A 20,458-nucleotide genomic window follows, 5' to 3' on the forward strand; every position below is an offset into this window, starting at 1 on the left:
ATTTCCACTATCTGTTTGCCTTCCTTATTGTTAAAGCATGGAGAGAGCTTAACCTTTTTTTTTCTTTCTTTCTTTCTTTCTTTTTTTTTTTTCTAAAATGCCCCAGGTTTATTAGAAAGAATATGGAAGTGGAATTCTGGTATTTGTATTCTAGTATTTTGGGCTCCTTAAATGTCTCAATAGGTGACTTAAAACACAGGATCTAAACAAATTTTGACTGAAATACGAGATTTCTACAGTTTATCTAGCTTTGAGAATTAAAATGGAAAACGCTAAGGGAACCAGGACACCCAGATCCGGATGGTCTGTTAAGCACGGTGCCCGGATGCAGCATTTCCCCCAGCCCAGCCCCCGTGTGGCCATGCAGCTCGTCCACGAGCTGTGAGAAGTGGATGGAGAACACGGACTCTCACGAGGGTGACTAATGGCATGGGCTCCAGGAGCATATTTCACAAATCATCAGAGGAAACAAGTTTCCTATAATAAAATATGTAGGGGATTCTAGAACCCAAGCATATTTTGTAGACATTTAAGCGGGGACGGGGGGGGTTTTTGCTTTATCAGCTGCGTGAGCCATTTTTACCTGTCTCTTCCAGGATTGTCAGTAGCAATAAAATGTGGCTGGGACAAACCAGACTTCGTCCATATGAACCAATTCCCCTCCTACCTCTCCCCCACCCCCCAGAGGAAAAACCAAAGCTTGTACTGATGGATTTAGCTTGACAACTGTTTTTAATGCTCTCCATACAGCCGCAATTTTCTTGGTTGTCAGTGACATTCTTTTGGTATTTTACAGTGTTGTACTTTTATAACATTAAAATACCCAACTGCTCAGGTAATTATATCGGGGAAAGGTTTCATGTACATAAACATTTGAGATGAAACCCCTCAGCAGCACGCTGTGCTGGAGCCCCAGGGGAGGGGGCGGTGCTAAAAGTTCCACCTCAGGGTGGGTCCTGCTCCCTCCACTTGCTCTTCAGTGACCTATGACCTTTTGGAGCTTTGGGCCCATCTGATACTGCTTGCCACTCTGGTGGCATCATCAGTGTTAGAGCCCAAGTGCCCCTTTGAAGACGCTGCTGCAGGTCTTCCAGTGTGCTACACAAGTCGTGGGTATGTTTGTATAAAATCATAAAATACTATTCTTGATGTTTGTGCATGGCACAAAACTGTGCACATAGTTATGTTCTTAGCTTCTGAGAATTAAAGAAGTAAACTTAGAAGATGGATAAGAAGTTTTGCCACTTTCATTTGTTTAAATGAAAGAGCATCTGTCATTGCACGGGTGGACCTGGAGGAGCTCGGCAGGAAGAGCGCCAAGGTAACTGCTGCCTAGCCGCTGCATCTGCACGGCCACCCGCCGGCCCTGGGTGTCCACTCGTGACCCTTTGTGACCTGGAGCTCACAGGGAGGATCTAAGACCCCTGCCCCCATCATATTGGTTGAAGTAGTAAACAATTTGGGCACAGATGATGTTGGTTAAACTGTAGCCTTATTAACGTGAGGAGACTGCCTGGTGACAGTGCTGAGATGGCGGGCAAGCTGCAGCTGCGCTCCCCAGGCCACCGCCCCGCCAGGCTGTCTGCCCCGTCCTCTTGATTACATGCCTGGCTCCCCATGAGGCCTTGATCACATTATTCTAGTGTTCGTGGTGAAGAACAATTGGGTCAGTTGTTTCATATGCTGTCAGTCCAACATGAATTTGCAAAACCCTGTATGTGAGACTTAAAATGAAGAAGGGCATTAACCTCCAGATACATACTTGGTTTTTGCAAGTTTCTTTGAAGAGTTCTAGGCACCTCTCCATTTAAGTGTAAATCACCCAAATATGATATCAGACAAGTCAACTGGAAAAGATTTGTGGCCCAAACCACAGCCGTTCAGACCTCTTTAGGGACATCCCAATGATAGAGCGTCTCCAGTCTGAGCAGCAGCTGGGAGGTGGCTTACACTCAAGTGTTCTCTAGGAATTTGTGTTTTCTAACAAAAGCAAATCAGAACTTACTGAAAAACTCAAAATATTTAAGCAAATGCATAAAAGCAAAATGATTTCTTGCTGTTACTTGATATTTGGGAAGAATTTTAACAGGAAACCCAGGTTGCAGTGAGAAAGTACCTGGGTCCCGCTGAGCTGAAAATAGAACTGAAGTCACCACGAACAATTCACGTCCATGCTTTCTCCACTGTGTCGTCAGAGCCCCTCTCTGGCTCTGTTACAGAGACGGCTCTCTCAGTGGTAGCTGCCTCAGTCTGACTGCAAGCGGATATGGGACCCAATGGGTGGTGGTGGTAGTGTGGAGCAGGGTGCTGAGTCAGTGGGCAGCTCCAGGGAGGGGACCCCTGCCAGGGCCTCTGTTTGCTTCCCTGCACATGCCATAAGGTTGGCTCACTGTCACACCACATGCTCACTTCATTTCTTTGGCTCTTAACAGCCAGTCACTAAGAAGCAGGCCCACCCAGGGCAGCAGTGTGACACTTTTGGGATTTTGGGGTTTGGGTGGTTATATTGGCATATTGAGAAGGATGCAGTATATATAGCATTATGCAATTGCTCTGAGGGCTTTTCACCAGGCCCTGTGCCTGTGCTGGTTGGGTGCACCCCCATATTTACTTGCAGTCCTGCTATAACTTCATTTGGGTGTCTGCAGTCTCCATGTGGCAGACAGCAACAGTGCTGGTGGAGACCCGTGTCCTCCAGTCTTCACTGAGGCCCGCCAGTGCCACCCAGAGGCCAGCGATGCCCCACAGCCTACCTTTGTAGTGTGACAAGGCCCCTCACTCCATGCTTACTGAGCCAATTAGAGAGTTGCTGATTACCGGTCCCTGAGAACACCAGCCTGCTTAGTTCTACACTAGGCCTCTCCCCAACCTTCCGTTCCCATTACCAACGTGGCCAGCAGGTAGAAACAGTGGTCTGGCCCACAGGGCAGCTCTGTCTCCTACAGCTGCTAAGGAGTCTGGTTCCCCAAGTCAGCCTGGCCTGGGGCTCGGGAACAAGCAGGCCCCAGAGTGGGAGCTAAAGGCGCCTTCACTGCCAGGACAGCCCAGACTGGCACACTCCCAGGGCCACCACTGCCCACACTGCGGTCAGTGCTGATACTGCCAGCCGTGCCGCTGCAGATCAGCAGGGAGTTCAGCTGGGGTGGGGGTGGGGGTCTGCCAACCCCTGAAGCCACCCCAGCATGGGGTGCGCTGCTGCTGTTCTAGAATGGGCTCTTCCTCATTGGCTACCAGATTATTCCCTGCCCTTCCATAAGGTAGACACAACATAGAAGTGAATGTAGGTGAAGGTTTTGCAAATTCGATTTTAGCTCTACTCAAAAAGAGTTTCTGTCACTGTGAGAATGTTCTGGCACTGCACTGGAGCCACTGTCATTCCAGAATGTCCCAAGTCCAGCTTTCAGTGGGGCCACATGTGCCAACATGTGTAGCAGTTGCTACATGGAAGTTTTTACATGTTTTTAATATGTCCCTTCAAAGTAGAAGAGGTTGGTGGCCAACTTGTTGGAGTCCACTGGTTTCAGACATTTTACCAATAATTGTACCTGTTTATGCCCTTAGGAGGTCAGATAAAGGATAGTGAAGGTTGACTTTCAAGAGGCTAAAGCAACTAATTTTATGAACTAGCATGATGGTTAAGGAAAGTCATCTCTACTTTTTAAGTAGATTGCGTGTGTTCACTGTTACCGCTCTTGGTCACAGGTCATTTTAATTGTGTATGGGAGATGTTTTAAAAGTAACCTCTCAGTGGGTTTTCCCTTAATGAGAAAAACAGGCCAGTTAGACCAGAAGTATTGATCTTAGGTTCTGATCTGGAGACAGACCCAGAGCTTTTGAAATTAATACAAATGTGTCACGTGAAACAGAATGCCCAACAACAAGGTTTGTTCCAGGCCCCAGCATGCAGGTGTCCTGTGTCACAGTCGGGCATCCTCTTCAGGTGTTGGGATGTACCTGGGCCAGGCTTTTAGAGTTCGTGAAACGTGTGCTTCTAGACTACTCCGCCAGATGTGTGTTTATAAAAGGCAGTGACTGAACTGGTTTCAGGTCCCAGTTTTCATCGTCAGCAGTTCACTCCTCGCTGACTTCCCTGCCTGGTGCTCAGTGACCTCCCTCTGAGGCAGTGCCTTAGACACTCAGGCAGCACCGGCTCCTCAGGGCCAGCCTCTCCCCCTGCCACTTCCCCATTACTGAACCTGAGCTTGAGTGATCCTGCAGGGAAGGCGCTGCAGACCTCAGCCACCTCCAAGCTGGTAAAAATGAATTCCCAAGGGGCCTCCTCGGGTACGTGGACTCGGTCTGATGAAGTGATGTGTAGAAATGCTGCTTTTATCTTCGTCCTTGTCCCGTTTCTCACTTTGTCAGACTTGGGAGTGTGCTTTATTTAGAAACCCAGTTCCCAAAGAACTGCAGCCTTAGAGGTGAGCCTTGGTGACGGTAGGCCTGGTAATGACAAGCAGGGCAGGTGGAGAAGCGGCTGGCGGAGACCTAGAGCCCCAGCAAGCTTGGGGGTCTGGTGCACAGACCACCTTAGGCTGGGGTAGGCAGGGGATGTGAGGGCTTTGAGAGGAAAATATGGGATTTAAAGTCAATTGATGATAGAAACAAGGGACTTCCAACACTGTCCTAGCTCTTGGGTCCTGGTGGTGCTGCTGCACAAACTAAAATTGGGTGATTGCACTCACACGATCAAGTGGGAGGAACGTGAGGTCCCTGCATGCCTTTAGGAAAGCCCATTGCTGAACTGGCCTCACCTGCTGCGGCAGGCGGGAGGTGCTCGGGGTGGTGGCTCTGGCCCTCTGCCAAGGCAGCCACAGCTGGTGGTGGTGTCTGCCTGGGCCCTGGAGCATCAACACCTGGGAGGGTGGCATCTGGAGAAAGGGTCTCACCAGCTTCCAGACTTCCTCCCTGATTTACTGGGAGTTAGGAGGAGCTGTGGTGGCTGGCTGGTGGCTGATTTTTAAGCCCTGGGTAAAATTGACAGTTCACTGGAGCATCATCTATTGAAGCCCTGCCCTCATTTGCACGTATGGGAGTCTTAGAGGCGCACTGCTGCACAAGTATGAGAAAAACCCCACCTACAGGAGGCGCCTTTTACATCGGCCCCTTGGGGCCTGGTCGGTGTCCTGGCTCGCTTACTGGGCCCACCCGTTCCCGCCATTCTGCGTGTGTGTGTGTGTGTGTGTGTGGAGCAAGGGCCGTCTGTAAACCTGCCAGCCTGGCTTTGGTCAGCTGCACACCCTGGGACTGAGGGCGCGGCATCTGTCTGAGAATTATCTTCCTCGTGTCCCTAAGACGTTAGGTATGAAGGCCTGGCAGGATTAATGTCATCCAGGCTTTAGCATGCTCTCTCTCTAAAATAAAAAGTACTGGTGTCAAAATTTTTGTTCCAAGTTGAAGGGTTTTGATAATGTTTTGAGCTTTTGACTACAATTCTTGTTTGGGTTAAAAGCGCTTAACCAGTAATCAAATACAACTGGTAGTTTTAAATGAGAATGTTTATATCAGAGCATAATCTATTCTTGTCACCTTAGTATTAAAGTGATAAGTCTTCCCATGTTACAGATTTCTGCCAACTTTCCTGTGTTTTATAAACGGCATCGTATTGACTTTTGTCCAAAAGAATGATGAACACTTGTGGGTGACCTCCCCCCAAAGGACTCTTACTACTCCTTCCACAGCCTCAAGGGCTCGGAGGCAGTCTGTGACCAATCCTGAAGAGATGTTTTAAAGTCATGTTTACAAAGAAATTGCACTCGAGTTCTTAGTGAAAGTGCTCTTCTGAATCTACTGCTTTAAAATATATTTTTATTGATTTCACAGTAAATCATTGTTCTTTAAATACAGTTTTATTGATTTCAGAGAGGGAGAAAGAGAGGAACATCAATGATGAGAGAGTATCATTGATTGGCTGCCTCCTGCACGTCTCCTACTGAGGATCAAGCCCGCAACCCAGGCATGTGCCCTTGACTGGAATCGAACCCAGAATCCTTCAGTCCTCAGGCGGACGCTCTATCCACTGAGCCAAACTGGCTAGGGCCAGTAAAGCATTTCTTTCTGAAATAAAGTATGGTCACGATCATAAATATTGCCAGAGGCCTTAATTACACTCCTTTTCTGAATTTGATAATTACTTTTAAAACCATTTTCCCTAAATCAGTGTCTCATACAATAAAGTCTGGTGACCGCCCCCCCCCCCACTGCCTGCCCCTTAGTTTTCATACTTAGTATGATTTTAAGGTAAACAATTGGGGAGGGAGGCATGTTTTCTTGGTATTGGTTTCATGTGTGTACGGCTAAGTGGTTAGAGCTTTGGCCTTTGCCGGTTTGGCTCAGTGGATAGAGTGTCGGCCTGCGGACTGAAGGATCCTGGGTTTGATTCCTGTCAAGGGCATGTACCTCAATTGCAGGCTCCTCCCGGCCCCGGGCCCTGGTCGGGGGTTTATGCAGGAGGCAACCAATCAATGTGTTTCACATCGATTGCTCTCTGCCTTTCTCTCTCTCTTCCACTCTCTAAAAATCAATGGAAAAATATCCTCAGGTGAGGATTTTAAAAAATCATATACTTCACATAGGGTTCTTCTCAATATTGCCAATACCTCAACTGGGGCCTGGTAAGCTTTGCTAGTTTGAGGCTGAGCATGCTTTTCATGTCACCTGACAGTGCACTGCATGCCCTCCTGCCTCACTAACGTCATGTGTTCTTTGCAGCCATGAAGGAAGACCGGCAAGTGGAGAACACGGCAGCTGCGATGCCGAAGAAAGTGGCTGCTCAGGGCCCTGCTGTGGGCAGCAGGCAGCCTGCAGCCCGGAGTCTCCTTCCAAAGAAGTCCCCTCCTTTCACAAATGTGACCAAGCCAGTCATCAGGAAGTTGCCTTCAGGCTTCAAGGGCACTATACCCAAGAGGCCGTGGCCCTCGGCTGCCCCCTCGGGCAGTGTTACTGCCACCAAGCAGGCAGGGCTGGTGCCTGGTGCCACCACATCTACTTCCAAAAAGCTGCCAGGCTCCTCTGCCCCTGGGGGAGCCGCCAGGAAGCCCATGGTGACATCTGTCCCCTTGGCCTCTCCAGCCCCAGGACGCCTGGGGGCCTCAAGCACCACCACCCCATCACAGCCAAATTCTCAGATTCGGCAAAATATAAGGCGCTCCTTGAAGGAGATTTTGTGGAAAAGGTGGGCTGTTATGCTTGATTATCTGTTAAAGTGGAAGATTTCCGCTGTTGGGAGAATGAAGTGCAAGCTCAGGGTTTACACAGTTCTGTTTCTTCTAGAGCCAGTGACAGTGATGACCTCATGATGACAGAGAGCGAGGTCGGGAAGGTTGCACTCCACATTGAGAAAGAGATGTTCAACCTCTTCCACGTCACTGACAATCGCTACAAGAGCAAGTACCGCAGCATCATGTTCAACCTCAAGGACCCCAAGAACCAGGTGTGTGCCTCATGGTCAGGGCTGGCTTCCTGCTGCAGAGCAGGGGGCACGTGTGCTCTGGGCTCTAGTTGAGTGTCACGTCATTAAACCGTACATAGCGTGAGACAGTCGTACCCTTTCTGCGGAAGTTAGCAGGCATTTTTGTTCCCTTTGACACTGGCCATCGGTGTAGGGAATAGTGGTGCATCCTTCCTTCCTTTCCTTAGCTGCAGCCTGGGCTTCGCTGGCTCCCTGAAGTCCATCTGTAGTTCACCAGATGCGTCTCTCTTAAATATGGCCGTAAAATTGCTTTCTCATCATTTCATTGGTTCCAGAATAAAGTTCAAATTCCTTATGGTATGTGGGTATCTCCATATTTGGGCTTTATTGTCATTTCACCTCAGCTGAGCGAGCCTGTCCTCAGGGGTTCCTTAGATGAACTCTGCTGTGCTCACTGTTCGGACAGGTGCTGTGCACACCTGGGTGGGGCACTTGGTTCTCACAACAGCTGTGGGAGGGCAGTGCTGTCCCCACGGGTAGAGTGGCCTGGACTCTGGCCTGGTGTGGCTCCTGCTTCCTGCACTGGGTTCATGGTTGCCCATTTCTCTGCCTCTTAAACTCTCACCTGTGCTCAGAAGCAGGGTCAGAGGGAAGCTCTGACTTTCCATCTTGCCTCTTAAGCCCTGGCAGAAGAGGTCTCTTCTCACCTTTATCCCTAACACTACCTTTTGTAATTGATCTGTTTTCTGAGGTCTCTCTCTAGCAGTTGGTGCAGCGTGGGCCTCAGGTCAGCTGTACAGGCCCAGTGCCGATGTTTTCTGGGCATGTAGCTCCCATGAGCTCTTAGGGAGTTGCACACCTTGAGGCCCCTGCTGTGCTGGGTCCGGTGCTTTGGCCTGTGTCACCAGCCTCTGGGCAGGGACTCCACCTACTGCTCTGTTTCCTCCATGCCCTTCCTTGGGTCTTGGAGACATTCACTCAACTATCCTGAACCGGTGAATGAACAATGTTTGTTCACAGGGTCTCTTCCACCGTGTTCTGCGTGAAGAAATCTCTTTGGCCAAACTTGTGAGAATGAAGCCAGAAGAACTTGTGTCTAAAGAGCTTTCCACATGGAAAGAGAGGCCGACAAAACCTGTGAGTGCTAGGGAGTGGCTGCCAGAAGCCCGAGCAGCTGGCCTTGCCCGGAAGTAAAGGCTGCTCTGGGAACAGGAGGGCACCCACTAAGGCTGTCTTCTCTCGTAGGTGATGGAGTCCAGGGCAAGATTGCACCAGGAAAGTAAAAAGACAGCCATCAGGCAGGAGGCCATTCCCGACATGGAAGACTCCCCCCCAGTGTCGGACTCGGATGTAAGCCTGTGGGTTAGGGTTGTGCAGTCGCCTTGTCTCAGCGGTTTGTGCTCGGTCTCTTAGCCCATGCCGGACTGGGAAGCAGTGACCCACACCGTGTCCCCTCTTTTCCTCTTAGGAACAGGAGTCAGTACGTGCTGTGCCCGAGAAAAGCGCTGCACCCGCTCTGGACCTCTTCAGCAGCATGTTAAAGGACACGACGGGCCAGCACCGCGCCCACCTCTTTGACCTGAACTGCAAGATTTGTACAGGTGAGTAGGTGAGGGGAGGCCTTTGTTTAACATTGCTGACCCGTGTATGGCAATTGTATTCACCCCAAGTTTAAAACATGACACAGCCGGGATGGTCTTTGGGAGCGTGTGAAGTCAGCCCCTGCCTTTAGAGCATTGCTCCTTTATCCTTGAAAAATGGTCATTTACTTGGGGGCAGGCTGTGCCCTCAAACCAAGCGTCTCTTGTGCTACAGGTCAGGTTCCATCATCAGAAGATGAACCGGCTCCAAAAAGACAAAAATTGTCAGCTCCTGCTAAGAAAGAAGAGTCCAAATCCAAGCACGACAGCTCTGCCTGTGAGCCAGCTCTTAGCTCAGCGGGTGAGGCAGTGCCAGAAAGTCTCCCTGAAAACACCTCTGAGCCAGACCCAGAGAGTGCGTCCCAGACTCTCTTGGAAAGGAGGTACTTATCCGAGGCTCCAGGAGACGGCCCGCCTGAGCCCTGTGCCCCGGAAGGGCCTTCTTGCCCAGCCTCCTGTGGGGGCACGGTGCTCACCACTGTCACCATGTCTGGCCGAGACCCCAGGACCGCACAAAGCGCAGCGAGCACAGTCATGACTCCTGCCGCAGCCCTCCCAGGCAGCACCCACCTGGCAGAGCCACCACAAGAAGTCCTAAAGCCTGCTGCGACCGCGGTGCTGGTGCCCAAGTCCATACTAGCCAAGCCGTCCTCATCCCCCGAGCCCAGATACCTGCTGTCGGTCCCGCCGTCCCCAAGCATCAGGTGCGGTGTCCACGTGGGTTCACTTCTCGTAGAGTAACGGGAGGGGCAGAAAGAGTGACTCAGTCCTCAGCTCTGCAGTCGCCCAGCAGCACCGCTGCTCTGGAGGGTTGTGTAAAGCACTCAGTGTCCCACATTTAAGGTGCCGAACACCATTTAGAAGTTTAAATCTTGAAAATTTGAATTTATGGCCATCTGGTTTTGTGGCCTATTCAGTTTATTTTTCTTTGACGAGAATATCTGTTTATATCATAATGATTAAAGTAGTTAATTTGAAAAAGTAAGCTACCAAAACCTGCCCGAACTTTCACTTTTGTAATATGTAAAGTCTTCACACTTTGGACGTTCTTTGTGCAAAGAGCTTTACTCCTTTTCTCTGGTTTTGTTTTGCAGCACTGCGGCGTCTCGGTCCCCTCCAGAAGGAGATACGACCCTCTTTCTGTCTCGACTCAGCACCATATGGAAAGGATTTATTAACATGCAGAGTGTAGCAAAGTTTGTCACTAAGGCTTACCCCGTCTCTGGATGTTTTGATTATCTCAGTGAGGTTAGAGCCAAGAGAAAGTGAGAGAGTGTGTGTGTGTGTGTGTGTGTGTGTGTGTGTTTGTGATTGTGTGGACACCTCTCATAGGCGTTCTGATCCTGTGGGATTGTCTGCCATCGGTGATTGAGCACCTCTGAAGTTACAACAGGGACGTGGACACCTCTCATAGGCGTTCTGATCCTGTGGGATTGTCTGCCATCGGTGATTGAGCACCTCTGAAGTTACAACAGGGACTGATGGACAAGTCCACAGGTTGAGCAGCTTGGACAGAAATTCCAATGAGTAATTGGGCCTCCCGGCTTCTGTGAAGAAGCCCAGTGGTCTTCCTCCTCTCTCCGTTCTGCTTGGGCATTTACCCAGAGTGTGCAGCCTGCCTTGGTGTGCAGTGACACACACAGTGAACAGAGCCCTGGACAGGCGGCGTTTCTGGAGACACTTGAGTCAGTCCTGCACTCTGTCTTCACAAAGCTAACGTGTGTGTTTGGTACAAGGCTATCATCACCCCCACCATGGGTTTGGTAACTCACAATCCTGTAGCATTTGGTACAGTTATTACCCTTTTCTTTGGAATCTTGACTCACTAGCTTGGGGCCCTGAAATGACTGTATCAGCCTCTGAATGCTGGTTTACCTGTCACTTATGCAAAGTGCATTTTGTTTAGGACCTGCCCGACACTATTCACATTGGTGGACGGATCGCACCCAGGACTGTGTGGGACTATGTCGGCAAACTCAAATCCTCTGTGTCTAAGGTACTGCTCATTGTCTGCACCACCGAAGAAGGTGCTTGTTCTAACACAGCTCTGCCCTCACTTCTCATCCTGATGGGTTACTATGTGAAATGTCAGCTTCCTAAGTATTTCCAGGTGGATGTTCAAAGTTAAGTTTGGAGCTGGGTGAGGCCGGGTGGGAAGAGTGCTGTAGTGCTGAGGTTTGATACTGACTGACCATGGGTACATGCAGGTCATTGTTAGGGTTAGTGAGCAGCCACTCTGTTCCCTGTTGTCCTTGCGACAGGAGGAGTTGACTGGCTTTCCTCTGTGCACCCGAGATTAGCCACAGCCATGTGTGCATGGACAGTGCTCGTGGAGCCAGGCTATCATTTTTCTCAGTTCACAGGGTTTCAGGCCCTCCAGTCTAGCTTAGCCCTCCTGTTAGATAGGCACAGGGAGTTCTGTAGCTCACCACTTCGCCCTGCTCATTGATTGTCCTGGTATGAGAACTCCACAGGTGGGTGCTATTCCGAGGACCCGCGGCTGTGAGTTCAGAAGCCTGGCCCTTGAGCCTGTGCTCTATCTGCCGCTCCATTGCTAACAGGACTGAAATTGAAGTCAGAACCACATCTCTCTTGTTCAGATCGATGCTGTTTTCGGCACCGCAGGCCAATGCTCCCTGTCCTGTTTGTGTTGCAGGAGCTGTGTCTGATCCGCTTCCATCCCGCCACGGAGGAGGAGGAGGTGGCCTATATATCTCTCTACTCCTATTTTAGCAGCCGCGGCCGCTTTGGCGTTGTTGCTAACAATAGTAGGCACATCAAGGACCTCTACCTGATCCCACTGAGCTCTGAGGACCCTGTTCCATCCAAGCTTTTGCCCTTTGAGGGACCAGGTAAGCACCTCTGGTCACACATGTCCCCTTCCCCTGACACCGAGTCCTACTGACCTGTCACCAGTGGTCGTAACTCCCCCCCCCCCCCCCCCCCCTGGCAGCAGGAACTAGCAGTCACATGAAGCTACATTGAGCTGGACAGTGCAGCTCTAGGCTTGGGGGATGGCACCAGAATACCCTTATTATTGGCATAAATTGTCTTAGAAAAGTTTTATGAAGGGAAAATCCCTCAGCGTTCCACCAGCCTTTCACTTTCACGGCCTTGGTCATTGGACGGGTCAGGTGCCCAGGAGTCTGGACAGGACAGGAGGGGAGGAGAGGTGGAGAGGCAACACTTCACAGCGCTGGTCACTGCCGCCTCCCCCAGGGGGTTTCTGTGGAAACCCCACTCAGGAGGTGAGCAGGTGCCACTCGGAGGCGCTCTCTGCCTCTGTCAGGGAGTCATTTTCAAGAGATACAAGAACAGGTAGTGAAGGAGAAAAATTTGAGAAATACTTTTAAATCTGTTCAAGTTTTAATTTTTAATAAGTTATTTCATCTTTTGCAAAATACTTAGTGTTTACTCCTTCCTTATAAAGTGCTGCTTTTAAATGATTTCTTACAAATTAACCTTTAAAAATGTCAGACTTGTCAAAGGGTTGAGGGTGATTCCAAAGGGACATGGTCTGTGGGGTTTCAGCTCTTTGTAACCTGAGAAGAAGCTGGTGCAAGATGTCTAAATTGATGTGTCTCCTTGGCTGTGAAGTCCCCCAGGATTAACAGTGCCAAGAAGATGACGAGACACATGGTGATGCTCTTTGAAGGGCTTTGTCCTAGAGGCAGTGACTGAACCCTCTGACCATCACTGGGGCTGCCTAGACCATGGCACCTTCATGCCTTGGCCTCGTCACCAGGGCTTGGCGAGTGCTCCCACCACAGCCACATACTGCACTCACACCACACCTACACTAGCTGGGCCCTGGCTGTCGCCCCACTCCCACAGGCACGCCCAGTCCTGGCTGGGGCACATGCTTAACACAGGTGGCTCAGTGTACCCTGATTTCAGAATTGTGTCCACAAAGGGGTTGGTGTCAGTAACCCCAGGTTCAGTACTTACTGACACAATCATAAAGCTCTCTTCATGCGGAATACATTTTAAAAGCCAGGCACTCAGGGTGTCCTCTCATACTCCTTGGGGATAAAGAAATGCCACCTGGCGGTGGGTGGCAGAAAGAACCTTGGTGGAGGTTCTTGGTGAGCAGCTCTGAAGAGGCTGGCGAGCTCCCTGATGACCATGAAGGGCAGCATCCTGTGTCCCTGAAGGTGAGAGAATGAAGCTGACTTCTCAGACACCTGTGAGGAGCCTCCGGTCAGTCACGAGTGCCTCGCTGTGCGGGTCCAGTGGGCATGTGGCTGGGCAGCATGACAGCACGAGTGCAGAGCCCTTTTTGTTTACAGAGGTGAGTTAGCAGGTCCTGGGCCTACTCCCCTCATCAGCCTCATGCGCTGCTTTGAGCTCCCATTGCCCATCTGCAGACTCACTTGGCCAAGGAGCCTGAGTAACACCTGGTTTGGGGCGCTGACCATCAGACACACTGGAGACGGGCCGAGTGGACCTCACACTCCTGGGGCTTGGACACTCCCTGGGGGGACATCCAAAGGACCCACAGCTTTTCGTCCATAATAAAGAACAAGTAGTGACAGGTTTTAGAAACTAATCATGTTTTGCCCCTAAGCTCTTAAAGATTTAATTTAAGGGCTTCTAAATGCAAGCCTGCTTAATTTAGTCTGTTATTTTTTATTTTGATATTATTTTTTATATGTGCATTAATATCCATGTATATCTTTCATACACTTCACATCACCTAAAACCCGCTTCCAGGCAGGGCCTAGCTGCCTGCTTCATGTGTTTCTAGTGTGACATGGCTCACTCCAGCTGCAGTGTCCTGTGCCATGGTGGTATCCTGTGTGTGTGTCCTGTGTGCGCGTGTCTGTGTGTCTGGTGTGTAGGTGCACCTGCAGTGGGAGGTTGGGTGGAGATGCTTCTCCTATCGTGGTGGTCCCTGTCCTCACTGAGCTCATCTCTGCAGAGCATCCTTCGAAGGCACAGGCCCAGTCTCAGAGTGGTGGTGATGTCCCTCAGCAGAGCAGCCAGCAGGTGTGACCACGTGCCACCCGGCAAGCAGTGGCATCATGGCTTGACCGGAGCACCCTTGACCCCACTGCAGCCCTGTGCTGTCACAATTGTCATTCACCTGAGGTCGCACCCAGTTAGGTGTCGAGCCAGGGTGGCTGTCCTGAGGCTTGCACTCTATCCCTCTCAGTTCTCTTTAGGGCAAGAAGCACAGGCCTGGGTGGGGCCTGCCTGCTGTGGGGGTGGAGAAATTGCAGAGAGGGACCAACTCGCACACCACATACAGAAGGTGCAGGGTCCTCCCTCCCCTGACCTCAGGAGCCCGGTAGAGTGATGAGCTCTTGCTGTCTACACCTGAGAAGCCAGTAAAGCCCTAACCGGTTTGGCTCAGTGGATAGGGCGTCGGCCTGCGGACTCGGGGGTCCCAGGTTCGATTCTGGTCAAGGGCATGTACCTTTTTTGCGGGCACATCCCCAGTAGGGGGTGTGCAAGAGGTGGCTGATCGATGTTTCTCTCTCATCAATGTTTCTAACTCTCTATCTCTCTCCCTTCCTTTCTGTAAAAAAATCAATAAAATATTTTTTTAAAAAAAAATAAGAAGAAGAAGAAGCCAGTAAAGATGCTGGCGGCCCTGACACCGAGTTCAGATCCAGTAAGTCTGCACTGGCCACCCTCACATAGTCAGGGCCTCCCGTCTCGGCCATGCTCTACACAGCAGACCTGGGAGCTGTGCCCATAGCCCCTTGGCCGCCCGCCAGCCCTACGAGCAGCCTGCTCAGGTTCCAGGATGCTCTCACCCTTGCGTACTTTAGAGTTGTCCTCAGAAATGCCAGGCGGTCTCGTGTGACAGCGACGTTTTCATAACGTGGCAGTTTTAATTTCAGAGGACAGCTGTAAAGCTGGGTCCCTTTGGTCCAGCTGGAAGTCATCCACTTTGGGTGCTAGCTCAGCCCTGCCACGCCCTGACAGCTTCGCCACTGGAGACAAGGGTCAGGTGGTCTGCACACCCCGGGGCTTATTTGTGAAGGAAGACAGATCAGATTGGATGCTTGTCTTGTACGGTTCCTGTGCAGCCCAGCAGGACTGGACCTAGGCTGGGACTCAGCCCTCACAAGTAACAGGCAAGGGCTCAGGTTCCGCTTCGCAATGGCTGTTGCGGAACCTGGTGTCTAAGGTGTAGGTGTGCGCTGACAGGGCAGGGACTGCCTCCGACTGCTCTGCGGAGAGGCCCCTTAGAGATTCACAGCCATAGTGTTCCTGTGCTCCCTTCTCACTGCTTTCTAAACTAGCTGGACATTCTGTGACTTAAATGTCAGGTAAGCATTTCTTTGTGTGTGTATCTAGTTGTGCACTGTGATCCGAGACAAATGTAGTATTGAATGTATTAGTTTCTCCTTCGAAATCAATAAAGTACATTTCCTGGAAACTGGTTGTTGTTTGTTTGAATCTGAACATGTAGTAGCTCTCTGTACCTGTCGTAGGTGCACTGATGGAGGGCAGAGTCCCCACTTTGCTTTTTATAAGCCGACATGACTTACCTGGTCCTTCAGCCTCAGGTGTGCGGGCTGAGCTGCTTGGGCCACCTGGATGGAGATGGACAACACTCAGGCATGCTGAGCCCAGCGGCTTTGTACAGGTCGTGTGAATTTTGCGTGTGCATGTGTGTGTGTGCTTGCGTGTGGACTGGGGCAGGTACCCCGCCCCCCCTATATGTGCCTAGTCTTTTCTATCCAGTCACATTAAGGATGGTCACTGCATGACTCCCACACTTTTCTGTCCAGCAGGTGGGGAAATAGTGTTGGGACAAATTCAGACCATAACAGGGTTTTCCTTTTCAATGGAGTAGGGTGTGTGCCCAACAGGTTTAAGGTTAAAAAGCAACATTTTGATAGTTTGGGGGTTAAGGAACCAGTTATTAAAATTAAGCTTCATCCATGGTGTGCCGGGCTGGAGGTATGTGGGGCCCCAGGGCTGCTTCCTTCCTTGCCACTTCACCTCTTGCCTCCTGTGGCTGACACACCTGGACATGGGTCCTGGTTTGGTCTGGACTCAGGAAGTCAGGTGGCACCTGCCTCTCTAGATGTCACAGTCCCTGGGCTTCCCAGTTTCCTCTGTGCTGTTGGGTGATCTGATGTTAACACTGAGCTGAGGCTGCCCCTCCCATGACCACTTCGGAACAGATCTGAGCAGCTAAACGGGCTTATTTTTATCCACACAGTACAGTCTGAGGTCACTGTTGCTCTGGCCCTGCAGAGGAGGGGTCCCCCTGGCTGCCAGGACTCCTTGTCTGGAAATGCAGGATGGCCCAGTTAGCAGCCCCTCCCCCTCACCAGCCAGTGTTTGTTTTCATCTGACTTAGGAATTTAAGCCTCAGCAACCCTCAGAAGGGAGGTGGGTAAGAGCATCTCCTGCTTCTAACAATGGAGACGGATCTCCTGTCTCCATTGGGCTTGAGCCTCGGTCTCCTCACTGCAGCCAGCGTGGTCCCTGCTCTGCACCTTCTCAGCACCCACTCTTCTCTCCAGGGTGATGCTCCAACAGTGGGGTGAGCGGGAGGGGCCCAGGCCCAGAGGGGTATTCGGGTGGGTGGGGAGAGCTGGCTTGCCGCCACCTCCCAGCAGTGGGTGACCTCCCTTACAGCACCCGACTCTGTGAAGGTTGCCCCTAAGGCCCAGTGCAGATCAGTGAACTTTATTTTTTGTTCCTGTGCATATTATTTCCAAAGAACTAGTTACCTTTCAAACATCCTTGCAGCTGTAACATGAACATATGAGTCAGATAAGATTTGACGGCTTCAAAACAAGATTATACATTTTGAGAGCCCAGTTTAAACTTCACATCTTGTGGAGGAATTCAAAACTAATGCCCACCCAACTCTGGAGCTGTTAGATTGCTCACGGGTGTGTGCAGGTGCGGGCGCTGAGAGCTGAGGCAGTCAGTCTATCTGCTGTTAGATGCCCATCTCCAGGTCGCTTCCTGTCTCTGAATGTAAATATTAAGAAATATAACTATAACCTTACCTTTGAATATGACAACAGGTTAGTCTAAACGATTTTCTTAAGAGTGGGATGTACTATTTTCTTTAGAAAGCATATTAAGCTATTAGACATTTTAGTTGGTGGGGTACACACATCACTGGGCTGGAGACCATGGCTTCCTGGGTGGAGCACAGTGACTTCCCACCACAGCTTTTTGACCTGGAGTTTCATTGGTGCCACGAGCCTGCTGTTGGCACTTGAGAAGTTGAACTGTTCCCTGTGAGGTGGCACAGCGCCTCCGCTGGTGACCAGTCCAATGCTGTGGACTGCCACGGAGACTTCCCCACACGGGCTCCCAGCCTTGCCCACAACACCCATGGGGCCAAGCACAGTCCTTTACTTCTGCCAGGTTCCCTAGAGACAAGAGGTTTACAGGGCTGTCCCCTAGTGGGTTCCGTGGGTGTCTGCATGTGCACCAGCTCTGGGGCTCTTGTCCAGACAGGCCTATTGAAGTCAACTATACCCCAAAACTGGGTCTGAGTAAGCTGTCACACATTGAATAAATACATTCTGTCTATGAAAACAGAGAAGTACTGTATAAGTTAACCTTGATTCATGTTAATTATAAAACAGACTTGATAGATTCCCCTTCATACCTACTGACACTCTAGTCTGCCTAACCTTCCAGCCCTGTTCCCTCTGGCCAGCTCGTCCTTTCCCCGACACACGGCTGTTCTCTGGAGCCATTTCTCTCATGAAGGTGGGGGTGAGGTCCTGGGAGTTAGGTCTTCAGTGGGCACCTCACCTCACACGGCAGCCTGAGCAGCAGGGAGGTCAGCACAGCATTGTTAATCTGGCTGTGCTGGGCCACCCAGCCCTGGCATGCCTGCTCCTGGGGCCAGAGGGCACTTCCACCACCCTCGTGGGCCCAGCCTGTCAACCTGTCTCTGTTGGAATTTCAGAAGATTAGCAGAACTGCATCATGAAGTGATCTGTGATCATCTTTAAAGTCATACAATAGGAAAAACAATACTTGATTTCTTGTTTAGTAAGTAAGAATGTCACGTGACTATATACCACAGTGTTAAATTACCTATAAATTGAATTTATACATTTTGATTACTTTTAATTATATTCTGCTATCATGAAACAAACTTTCTGTGTGGCAGCATTTCTCCCTAAATTACTGCTTTATGAGTTGGGCTTTTTTGTTTCCTTGTGGTAGTCTGGACTTACTCTGACTGGGGGGAGGGGTTGTTATAAAATATTAGTATTCCTGAAATAATGCGCCACAGCTTGCAGTGTTTGGAATAAGCCTTTCTTAAGAAGGAATGATTCACCTGCTGTGCCCTAAGACGCTGGTGTGCTTTGTCTGCCACCAGCTTGCTGAACTCCTCAGCGCTGGATTTAAGCGCCATGTCCTGTGTTTACAAAGACTGAGGATTGGACAACTCTTGATCAGTTAGTGCTCATGGAATGTCTCTCTAAACCTGAAAGAATATTTATTTTAGCCATTTCAGTCAGCAGCATTTTCCCCATTGAGTGTAATTTTCACATTGGCTATCAGTGAACTTACCTAATGGAGTAGGCTGCATTGATCACTATAATTTTATTGATCATATACCTGAGTTGTTGAACTAGTCCCTAATCAAATGTTTAATATCAGTACATTTAGCTTAATGTAGGTATTGAAACTCCGGAGTTAAAGGCCAGGAGGGTGTGTAGCAAGAGCCAAGATTTGCTCAACAGCTACCCCGACTCATTTGAGCTTTGTTCCCTGTGGTTGGTTAATGATGGTGCCGTCGGCACAGGGCCACCCCCTCCTCTACCGCACTGCTGCTTGAGTATTGTGTATAATTTTAAATCTGTAACACAAATTCTGACACCACCTGTGTGTGCTCTGTCCTTTGCAGTAAGTCCTTCAAACACTTGATTTTGTCTTACACAGGATTTCTGCCTATGAAAACATTCCCCACTACCACCCTTAATAAAGTTCACCTCTGAAGGACAGAGTGGAATTTAGATCCTAAAATTTGCACATATATTTTGTTTTTCAGGTCTTGAGTCACCACGGCCAAACATAATCCTTGGGTTAGTAATCTGTCAAAAAATAAAACGTCCTTCAAATGCTGGAGACTTAGACAAGACAGAGGAGAAGCGGGCCCGACTGCAGACACCGGAGGAGACAGACGTGGCGGTCTACCCCAAAGTGCCTCCGGCCTCACAGGCTGAGAAGAAACCCCCCAAGTATCAGCACAGCTCTGGGGACACAGCTGTCAGCACCACCCCCCCGGGGTCTCCCCCACCCCCGCCCCCTCTGCCAGAACCGCCAGCTTCGTCCTCGGTGTTGAAAATACTGTCCTCCCTCAAGCCAGGAGCCACCAACACCGTCACCGTGCCAACAGCACCAGCAGCAGTCACGGGGGCTGCTTCCTCTGCCTCAAAATCAGCTTCGCCGCTGGAACACATCCTGCAGACTCTGTTTGGGAAGAAGAAATCATTTGACCCTCTGGCCGTGGAGTCTGTGGAGTCGGCCTCCACCTCCCGCCCAGACACCAAGGCCAAGGCTGAGTGTGAGCTGCCAGCAGTGCCTCTGCTGGACCCCATCGTCCAGCAGTTTGGTCAGCTCTCCAAAGAGAAAGTTCTAGAGGAAGAGGAAGACGACAGACCCTATGACCCTGAAGAAGAGTATGGTCCTGACAGGGCCTTCGAGACACAGCTCGGGGACCGAGGGAAACGGCACGACATGGAAAAGGCCTCTGAGACCACTGAGCGGGAGGAGGTGGCCTATGACCCAGAGGACGAGACGATTTTAGAAGAAGCCAAAGTGGCCATCGACGACCTGCCCAACAGGATGTGCGCAGACGTCAGGAGCTCGACGGAGAGGCCGGCGGGGTTCGCAGCCGACATGGCTGCTCCCTCTCTGGTGGAGCAGCAGCAGATGATAGAGGAACTTAACAAGCAGATTGAGGAGCAGAAGAGACAAGTGGAGGAGCAGGAGGAGGCTCTCAGGCAGCAGCGGGCCGCCGTTGGGGTCTCCATGGCCCACTTCTCAGTGTCGGATGCGCTGATGTCGCCGCCTCCAAAGTCCTCACTACCCAAGGCCGAGCTCTTCCCCCAAGAACAGCAGGCTGCCGGCAGGCCAGCCGGGCCCCCCACCAGTCAGGGGCCAGGCCCTGGCTCTGACCCAAGACAGAGTCGGGACCCCCGGCAGGCCCGGCGGCTGGCCGCGGAGAGCAATGAGAGCGAGAGCTTCTCGAAGGCCCCGGCCAGCAGCATACCCAGTGCCCTGCCCACCAGAGAAGCACCCAGCGGGGTGGCCACTACTAGTCAGGGGCCTGTACCTGCCCCAGAGGAAAAGGAGCCCACCCCTCCACCCTGGGCTCCAGGTGACGGGGCCACCCTGCCAGCCAAGCAGGATGGCCCCACAGGTGAGCCCTCAGAAAGCCAGGGCCCTCCAGCCA

At 50.9% G+C, this 20,458-nt stretch overlaps 1 protein-coding gene across 2 annotated transcripts in view; it reads left to right on the top strand.

Moving 5' to 3' along the window:
- DIDO1 (death inducer-obliterator 1) overlaps positions 1 to 20,458 on the top strand; it is a 51,337-nt gene that overhangs the window by 27,477 nt on the left and 3,402 nt on the right. The window contains exons 8-17 of one of the 2 annotated variants that reach the window (XM_014532782.1): positions 6,712 to 7,174; positions 7,273 to 7,432; positions 8,432 to 8,548; positions 8,657 to 8,761; positions 8,880 to 9,012; positions 9,227 to 9,755; positions 10,146 to 10,299; positions 10,958 to 11,047; positions 11,708 to 11,903; positions 19,052 to 20,456. In XM_014532782.1, coding sequence (XP_014388268.1) covers positions 6,712 to 7,174; positions 7,273 to 7,432; positions 8,432 to 8,548; positions 8,657 to 8,761; positions 8,880 to 9,012; positions 9,227 to 9,755; positions 10,146 to 10,299; positions 10,958 to 11,047; positions 11,708 to 11,903; positions 19,052 to 20,456 — 3,352 coding nt within the window. Of the gene's footprint in view, positions 1 to 6,711; positions 7,175 to 7,272; positions 7,433 to 8,431; positions 8,549 to 8,656; positions 8,762 to 8,879; positions 9,013 to 9,226; positions 9,756 to 10,145; positions 10,300 to 10,957; positions 11,048 to 11,707; positions 11,904 to 13,972; positions 14,428 to 19,051; positions 20,457 to 20,458 lie in introns of those variants that run through there. The other variant, XM_014532781.1, reaches the window with a different exon arrangement.

This window comes from Myotis brandtii, unplaced genomic scaffold, assembly GCF_000412655.1.
Source record: "Myotis brandtii unplaced genomic scaffold, ASM41265v1 scaffold915, whole genome shotgun sequence".
Classification (NCBI taxonomy): Eukaryota; Metazoa; Chordata; class Mammalia; order Chiroptera; family Vespertilionidae; genus Myotis; species Myotis brandtii.